The 9,618-nt window shown below is 33.6% G+C and overlaps 1 protein-coding gene across 4 annotated transcripts; it reads right to left on the bottom strand.

The window, feature by feature from the left end:
* Positions 1 to 5,167: 5,167 nt before the first annotated feature.
* Positions 5,168 to 9,174, bottom strand: LOC7455708 (heterogeneous nuclear ribonucleoprotein 1). 4 transcript variants are annotated; one of them, XR_002977532.2, is made up of 3 exons: positions 8,583 to 9,174; positions 6,092 to 8,278; positions 5,168 to 5,938 (listed from the first exon to the last, which is right to left on the bottom strand). XR_002977532.2 is itself a non-coding variant. In XM_024584350.2 (2 exons), exons 1-2 carry the CDS (start codon positions 8,802 to 8,804, stop codon positions 7,247 to 7,249), a joined length of 1,254 nt encoding a protein of 417 aa, XP_024440118.2. In that variant the 5' UTR covers positions 8,805 to 9,174; the 3' UTR covers positions 5,168 to 7,246. The 4 variants fall into 4 exon arrangements, 1 of the variants encoding a protein (XP_024440118.2); XR_002977531.2 differs by having other exon boundaries at positions 5,168 to 6,238; positions 6,510 to 8,278; XR_002977530.2 differs by having other exon boundaries at positions 5,168 to 6,238; positions 6,515 to 8,278.
* Positions 9,175 to 9,618: the final 444 nt, after the last annotated feature.

Here is a 9,618-nt window from a genome sequence, read left to right as displayed (position 1 = left end):
TTGAAGTTTTTCTTTTTTCTTTTTTTTCCCAGCAAACAGCAAACAAGTCAGTTCTGTGAATTTTGATTCTAAAAGTAATAGCAATCATGAAAACAATTCACAAAAACTATTATGATTTGAGGAGAATTAAAATATAAATTTTTAATGAAAGACCTAATTTTTTAATTCATGAACATTTTTTATTTTTACAAAAGAACATGTATTTTTTCATGAGAAGCATTGGTTTTTATGTAAAAACTTATTAAAACCATGAAAGCAAGTTTCAATTAAAAATTAAAAACTTATTAAGAACATGTATTTGAAAAGTTTTTCTTTAAAAAAAAAAAAAACGTTTACGATATAAAAGTAAGATCCTAAAATCGAAGGAAAATATGCATAAATGGACCCATTTGTGAAGATGAAAATGGACCCATTTGTTTTATTTGGTTTTTAATTTGGTTTTTTTTTTATTTTAATTATTTTTTATATCATAAATTTAAATTTAATTTGCCTCAAATTAAATTTTGCAAATTCATTAAACATCTTGAATTCGCAAGAAATTAAAAAAAATATCAACACTTAAAATATCACCAAATCTAACATGCAAGGATAACATTAGAAAATAATAAAGTTTAATGATAAAAATAAAATATTTTAAAAATATAGAATAGTGCCATCAATAATGAATCTTGGCAAATGCATAGCAATGCACATTAAAAAATGATATTCCTTCAATTTCTCTGTGCTACTAATTTGCTACATTAAAAAAAATTATTTGTATTGAATATTGATGAGTATTGTTTTTTTTTTTTTTTTGCATATCATGTATATAATAATTAGAAAAACAATTGTTAATATTATCATAAAACTAAAAATATTATTTAAAACAATAAAAAAATAATTTAAGAATTATTTTAATTATTTTTAATTATACTAAGATTTGAATAAAAAACTAAGTAAAAAATAAAACTAGAGGATCTAGGAAGATGTTAGGCACCTAGACCTGCCCAGGAGGTTAGCTTGCACTCCTAGTACAATTGAAAGTAAGTTAGGTGTTTAGTGGCATGAAAGGCACCTAGCTTTCTTTTTAAAACAGGAAATAAATAAACAGATGATATGTCCTTCAGAGCAAGCAAATGATGCATCATTTATTGATAGTTTCTTTGATCACTAAAGGTGGTCTAAAAGTCAAGATCTAAGTTTTGGAATAAAAAGAACTATTTTCAACCATTTTGTTTTATCTAAATTTATAAACTAATAGGATACTCATTTCCAACATCAAGACATTCTAAATTTATCTAAAAATTCAAAATTAAATTAAATTAAATCAAATTAAATTTTTTGAGTTCTTACTTACTCTTTTGGAAACATGAATAGTTAAAAACACCTTAATGAAACTTTTCTTGTCAAGATGAACTCATTGATATTAAAATCAATCTTTTTTATAATTGAAATTTTGTCAACCGATCATTTTCTCTCTCTTTTCTCATTTTTCAGCAACCCTCTCTCTGCTTTCAAATTCTATGAACTAAAACACAAAACAAATAAGTTTAGGACTGAGATCATAAACCCTTAAAAAAAAGGACCAAAGATGGAGAATAAATATAAACTTTAAGGACCAAATTGTAGTTCTTATACCCCATGAACAATAAAAAATAAAAAAAAGGTAATTGTTTTGTTTATTTGTTAAATTCGATCCATGTAGTTTCAATTTTTTAATCAATAAAAATAGATCCTATTTCATAAAATTGAGAATTAATTAAAAGTTGGGACATTTTCTAACATCGCAAATACAATGTAAGACACAAATTGAAATAAATTATTAGGCTTAAAACCATATGAGTATAATATTGAATGATAAAATTGAAAAAAAAAACACAATTACTTAAATAATTGTTCTATGGCTAAATAAAAAATGAGGAGATAGACTTAGTTATACATAGTGTAGTTGAGTACGTGGATAAATTAAAAAAAACAATAAATAACCTTCTTCATTTTGGTTGAAAAAATTAGTATAAAAAAGAGTTAAAGGAGAGATATTTTAAATACATGAAGCAAATGCTTTTCAACCTTCTCTCATTTACTTTTCCTAATATTTTTTATTTGTTTTTTCCTTTTATCATTTTAGAGCTTAAGTTAAAGTTTTTCATGGGGATATTTTTTGAGTTTGTTTTCCTAATTTTTGGATATTATTTACCATTACAACTAATTAAAGTGTTGTTATTGAATTTTGGTGGCTGATTTTAATTATTTTATTTGAATTAAAAGAAAAAAAATAAAACCTTAAAGATAAATAATTAATTATTGAAAATAAAAAATTTTCATCTAATTTAAATTTTAAGAGCTTCAACAACTAAATATTATTAACAATCTAGTTTAAATATTGTTTATGCAATTTGTTCAAGCAAGCTTATTTTTTAAGATTTTAGTTTGATCTTATGACTATAGAAGTTTTTTGCAAAATTATGTTTATATTTAGAATACATTTTATAATATGATTTATAAAAATTCACCAATATAGTTAATAATCTTTAAATTGTTTAGTTCTATGCTTAATTAAGTAACATAATTAAGAATTAGTAGTTATTATTTTTCATGCAATCCTCTAATAATTAAACTAAACTAAATAATATCTGAATTGACATTAGATATTTTTTATTCAAATAATTAATATAAAAAAGGAGGTATAAGACTTTATATGATTTTTTAAGTAATTCATAAATTAAATAAAAACAAATTATAATAACTCACATCCGTAATAGCATATAGCATTTTCTTCCATTGTTCGAATGTTTCCTCCTCTTATAAGTTACTATCATCACTTGTTGTTTATAGGATACTTTAAAATTTGTTGATTATATAATTAATTATTTAGGTGTTATTAATATAAATTTAGATAACTATCCTCACCCCATTACTTTTTTAAAATATTTTATTATTTATATAAATAGATATTTCATTTGAAATGGGTTATAATTTTTTTTTTCATTTCATTATAAGTTATGATTCTTCAATTTTTTTTTTATTATGGTAGTATTTATATAAGATTAGGAATATGCTAAGAATATTTGTTTTGTTGAAAATTATATATTATATTAAAAACTAAAACAACATAGTTTTTTATTGTTCAAAATTCACCATGCACACACTCACATTTTACTACTTATTCAATGTACACTATTGCTAAATCTTTTAATTATTTTTTGGATAAGTGTAAATTTAATAAAAGAAGAAAAATTGTACAAAATATGATGGGCATACCCCAAGAAATATATGGATCTATTACCCGGATTAGAAGCCCTTAGACAATATTTGAACAAACATCCTAATGAGTTTGAAATATCTGAGAAAATACTCTATTATTCCTTCTATTCTAGACGAAGTAGATTGTGGGTGGGAGGACTAATCAAGCTAGAATATGACTGAACTCCTTCCTCTTCCATAGATGTAAACATGCCCACTAAAATAGAGGTTGCATTGAAATGAGTGTCTTGCCTGATATATCTCCCCAGACTGAGGCAGAGAAGGTGCATTCGAAGAAAAGATGGTCATGAGTCTCTATATGCATATCACACAAGATATAGATTAAAGTCAAAATTATCTGAAACGCATGTAGTATGTCCATAGTATGAAGCTGAACCAAAGAAACAAGCTATAAGATGAAGGAGTGTCGTGGTATATGGCCTGAGTAAATGGTGCACAATTTCCTCGGATCTAATATCCCGAAGAGTCTCCCAAGCTGAATCAATCATGAATTTTCATGAAGAGTGACTTTTCCAAACATAATGATCTTGAGAGCGATTCGAGGATGGAAGTGAATGGGATCCTATATAGTTTGGAGGTGTGGACTACCAGAAGGAAAAGCCCAGGAACCCTCCTTAATAATGTCTGACACCTTTGCATCGCAAGGCAGCCCCGAAGAGTGTAGCACCCTGAAAGGCAATAGGTCACAAAATTGTTTCCCATCTGGCAACCAATAATCTAACCACAGAAAGGTAGTAGCCTCATCACCAATGCATGAAATAAACACTCCTCTACACCCATCTCTATTTAGAAGAATATTTCTCTAAGACCAAGATAATACTGAAGGGGGTCTAACATGTTAGAAAGAACGTCCCCTGAGCAAAATACCTAATTGGACCAAACTGATGATATGTCTGAAAGTAATCTCCAAACATGCTTGAGAATAGTTACTCTATTCCAATTCTTAATCCTTTTGATCCCTAAACCCATCTCCTTAAAAAGATAAGAAATAAAAGTTAAGGCTACTTTAGCCTTAGAATAGGAAAAAGAACAACCCTTCTAAAGGAAGACAACTAAAATTCCCTTAATCCTCTTGATAACAGAACAAGAAAGAATAAACATAGAAGACCAATATACCTGGATGGAAAAGAGAAACAAATTTGATCAGTTTGAGATGCCTAATATAAGAAAGAGAAGCTGAAGTCCACAACTTAATCCTGGAGAGAATCTGCTCAACCAAAGGCATGCAATCACTATATTTTAGTCTCGTTGAGATTAAAGGGACTCCTAGATATCTCATCGATAAAGAACCCAACCTGAAACCCAGAAGGGTTTGCAAAGAAGCTCCTAGTTCATCATTAACCGTGACAGGAAAACATAGCTCTTTGCCAGATTTATTACTAGTATAGACAACCTAGTAAAATCATCCAAGGCTTTTCTCACAATCCCAATGGAATCCATATCAACTCGATAAAATATCATATCAACTCACACACTGAGCCTAGGAGGAATTTGTCTCAGCTTGTGACTGCACCCAAAGATGGTCAGGGACGGACACGCCATAGCCTAATATGGAGTTGGGTGCGATTGCGTCCCTGAACCAACAGGGGATTGGGCACGGACTCCCCATAACCCAATGTAGAGTTGGGCAGGATGCATCCCTGACCCAACATAGGGTTGGATGCGGTTGTGTCTTGGCCCAACATGGAGTTGGGCACGGGCATGCCATGTGTTGGGCATCAAAAAAGACATAGCCTCACTTTGGGTTATTTATAACTTTCATGCAATGACCTTTAAATGAGGAAGGTTAGGAAACCATGACCCATCAGCTACCATTAGCTTATCATTTATCAAGCAATCAAGCCTTCGAGAGTTAATCTCTCCTGAATCATTTCTATAGACTATTCATGCATACTTGGGTTATAAAATTTTGCAAACTTCACAATAAAGATAAAACCCAGATCTGATACCAATACAAACATCCAAGCAAGGATGCAAATTACAATTTTCTACAACTCTTCCCAACATTTACTAAACTCTAACGACGGAAATACACAAACCAATAGTGTGTTTTATGCTCAAGACACCGTCTATGAGGTATTGTATGCTACTCAGCTTATTTTACAACCTATTCACAGAACAACTAAGCTGGAAGTTGCATCTGAAAATTGTCTCTCCATTTTCTAGCAAGGATTTGGACTGGTCACCACATGTTCTCCATGAACTTGGTGGCTCCTTGGACACCTCCAGCCATATCCCATGTTCTGCCCAGTTCCCCCCCACAACCGGTCATGCTCATGACTGTCGATAACCATCCGTCCGTTACTTTGTTTTGTCCTCACAATTGACTGTTGCTTTGGACAAGGCACAGCGAGCGGGAAGTGTGTGGCTGTTAGGGTTTAGGCGCCAGAGGGCGCCAACAAAACACGGAGACCATAGATTCTTTTGTGCCATAAAACCTTGATGATAACAGCAATTGATGCAATCATTTACTGTCATCAACGGCATTGCTTATAACAGCAACCTATATTTCAGGTGCAAGGATCTGAAATCAACAGCTTCCTCATATGCTTCCTTTGTATGACCAACACGGATGCCCCCCCAGCCAAAACAACCCATGACTGATCCCAGCACGGCACAGCTTTCAAATTCCAAAACTTACGACTGATGCACAGTTATGAACATTGCAGTTTTTGACATGTTTTGGTGGACATAACTGCACTTTAAAGTTCATTTGTATCATCAGTCCAGTTTCATGAAAAGGGCTTCGGCATGCTTAATCATAAGTACCTAAACTAAAAATGAGAAATCAAATGGGATCAACATGAAAAACATAAAGAGGAAACAAGGAATTGCAGATGATAACAACCAGATCAAGAAGAAAAAAATAGGCAGCACGGAACCAGTAAGAAGAGGAAGAGGAATAAAAGATGACAAGATACACCGTCTCTGCCAGGCAATGCAGTTGGCGGGCACCACTGATTCTAGAGATTGATCTTCTTGCACATAGCCAGCACTGAAGTGCAAAAAAAAAAATGTTAAGATGCAAATGATAATTAGTTACTGCACAAGGACAAAGAACCAAGAATAGATGAGGTAGACCGACTAGAGGGCTAAAATGAAGCTATGTTCTTTTCTCACCAAAACTACACAGGCTTTCACTGACAATACATAATTCATTCGCTCCTCTCTCTCCCAAAAGGCTGAATAATTCTATGTTGGCAACTCTAAAGAAATAGAAAAAAAATGAAATCGGAGCGGGAAAGTTATAACATCCTTCAACTTACGATACCATGTTCATAATGGGAAGACTTCAGCCCCACTCTATATTTTGCGGTGAACAAAGCATTGTTAGCGAGCCCACTTAAAATTCCAGTCCTCGCCACAAACCCAATTACCACCTTTTGAGTTCCACAAGTTCCCAACTGAAGTTGAATACTCTCTCCTGACAAAAATTGCAAATACAGGAGGAAATTATCTTTTCTCACAAAATTTTACTACCAAACTGGTTACTGCTTCTATTCACAAGGTAGGAATCTAGGCTAAGAGCTCCAGCACAGTATCCTCAAACTTCACTACATTTGAATATCTCTACTCAATCTCAATCATGACATACCACATATAAAAGCTAAGCATTACTGCTATGAAAATCAGACATCCAATAAAATATACTCAAAATGCCAGTAAATTCAAGCAGATCAGTAGATGCTAACTAATAAAGAGCCATCAATCAGATGCCTGCATAAATGACATCATATAATAATAGAAAAGGCTCAGAACAGCACTCCAAGCTTTAAAAGATTAAGAGGTTATCCATTAAACAAAATACGAAATGAAGTTAACGGTTGTGACTTGAAAAGCAAATGCTATTAATGAAATGGTGTAGCTACTGCTTGGAACTACTAGCCATTATATACTAGCAGAAAGCCACTGCAAACTACAACTGGGTTAAAGAAAAATAGATGCCTGATTATGAATTCTCACAAAAACCTGAAGGCATCATCAATCACTGATGTGGGGGTGCCTATCTTGAATAAGCACCACCATAACCACCTGAGGCTTGTGAAGGATCAGACCTCCAGGCTTCATTTGCATATCCTGAATTCCCATTACTGTCTTCATAGCCGCCACCACTCCCTTGTTGCTCCCCCCCACCAGCTTTGCTGCCGGCACTGCCATTTGGAGCATTTCCAGCATGCCCACCAGCAGCCCCATAGCCACCAGAATAAGGACCATCACTTCCACCATAATCACCATAACCATAGCCTTGGTTCCCGTACACAGAAGCTCCTGCTGGATACTGACCTGTAGGAGCAGAAGCAGGACCGCCACCACCAGAAGCAATCCAGGGGGCTGCAGCCCCATAGCCTGCATTTGCACCATAGCCAGAAGCACCATAATTGGAAGGAGCTTGGCTGTTCCAGCTATTTTTTACGGCGCTAGACATGCCATACACTCCTGTACCATATCCAGTATTTCCACCACCATAACCACCAACACCATAATTTCCATAATAACCAACTCCACTGTTTGCTGCTCCATAACCATAACTATGTGCAGCAAAACCAGAATACGGTGGGTAACCACCTGCAGAAGTTTGGGCCTGCATATATCTGTTTCCGTCCATTCGACCATCAGCTGCACTTACATTGGCTCCAGAGGAGCCATAACCTCGATAGCCACCATCACGCCCCTCACCACCTGGATTTGCATCTTTCGGGAGTGCTCGTTTTACCTCTACAAGTTTACCATTCAACTCATGAAAGGTCTTCTGGAGTACATTATCAACTGCATCTTCAGTATCAAAGGTAATAAATCCAAAGCCACGAGGCCTTTGAGTCTGCTGGTCATACATTAGTACCACATCACATACGTGACCATAACTTTGAAAATATTGACGGAACGCATCTTCCATCAAGGTGGGAGGCAAGCCACCAACAAAGATTTTGTTAGTCCTAAAATTACCTACACCACCAGAGCCTCTACCAGAGTTAAAATTTTCAGATCTAGATGAGGCGTGCTGTTCTTCTCTGGATAAAGCCCTTTTCGCCTCCACCTATGTCGCCAAAGAAGAAAATTAAAACTGCTGAAAAAAATAATTCCAAAAACATTTACATTGCAGAAACAGATCAAACCACGATAATAAACAATACTATAAATCAACCAATGTATGTACGTAAAAAATTAGTCTACTATTGGTGAGCTGCCCCATAATTTTTGCAGCAATCAACGTTTGAAAAACACAAATTATCCATAAATAGAAAGAAAAAAAAAACAGAAATTAAAGGGACCCAGTGTAGCTTAGTTCGACAAAAAAGAAAATTGGATGAATTTGAGGAAAATGGAGAGAGAGTCATTACAGAACGGCCATCGATGGTGTGTTTATCCTGGAGAACAGGATCTAGAAGGGAAGGATCGGAGAAAACAACGAAACCAAAGCCACGAGGACGACCAGTCGTTTTGTCACGCATTATTACAACCTGAGAGACCTCGCCGTACAGGTTGAAGTGGTCTCTTAGTGTCTCTTCCGTTGTGTCCCATGCTATTCCTCCTATGAACAGCTTTCCTTCGTCTGAATCCATTTTATGTTCTCTCTCTCTCTCTCTCTCTCTCTCTCTCTCTCTATATATATATATATATATATATATATATATATATCCAAGTCAATCAACCAATCAATTAACAGTTTTTTGATGTTGTTGGAAATATAACTCTCTCTGATAGAGAGAGACAGGGAAAGGGGAGAGGAGGAAGGAAGAGAGGACCCTTTGGGTTAGGGTTTGTTTCTCCATTGCATACTGGGCTTTTTTGGTTGCTAGGCTAACCAATCAGAGCAGTTGAGCGACTGCGTGCCTCCAACGAAAACGAATTGGTAATTCTGTTAGAATAACATAAGGATGTAACGACGGCGTGACGCCGTGACGGAACAGTTGGCCGGCAGAAGAAATTGCTTTTTAAATGTTTTTTTTATTTGAAAAAAAATATATATATACACATTTAATATTGGTATATTAAAATTATTTAAAAATATAAAATAAATTAATTTAATACTAAAATAAAATTTTTTAATTTTTCAAAAACACGATTGAATTACAATCTCAAACAATCCTTTATGTCTCATAGCTTTTGAGATGTAGAGTTCAAGCCTCTCTCACTTTTTATATATATTTTTTATTTGTGACTGATTTATGTTGTTGAAAAAAAAAATTATTTTATAATAAATTATTTTAATTTTAAAAAAATAACAAATAGTGTAAGATACATTGCATTATGGAATAAAACAGTAAAATAACTATTTTATTATTTTCTAAAAAAAAATCAATGGTCTCATTATTTGGGATAATATGATCTTTTCACAAGTTCATTAGTCATTATCATATTAGTTAGGAGCCAATC

This window comes from Populus trichocarpa, chromosome 14 (assembly GCF_000002775.5).
Source record: "Populus trichocarpa isolate Nisqually-1 chromosome 14, P.trichocarpa_v4.1, whole genome shotgun sequence".
Classification (NCBI taxonomy): Eukaryota; Viridiplantae; Streptophyta; class Magnoliopsida; order Malpighiales; family Salicaceae; genus Populus; species Populus trichocarpa.
The sequence above is the reverse complement of the archived record's forward strand: the minus strand, read 5'-3'. Positions and strand labels throughout refer to the sequence as shown.

What these genes read in the sequence shown, in the direction of transcription:
- LOC7455708 (XM_024584350.2), bottom strand. Translation starts at nt 8,804, where the DNA reads ATGGATTCAGACGAAGGAAAGCTGTTCATAGGAGGAATAGCATGGGAC. An exon ending in ACACCATCGATGGCCGTTCT is followed by an intron (nt 8,279 to 8,582) that starts GTAATGACTCTC and finishes TTGGCGACATAG; the next exon opens with GTGGAGGCGAAAAGGGCTTT.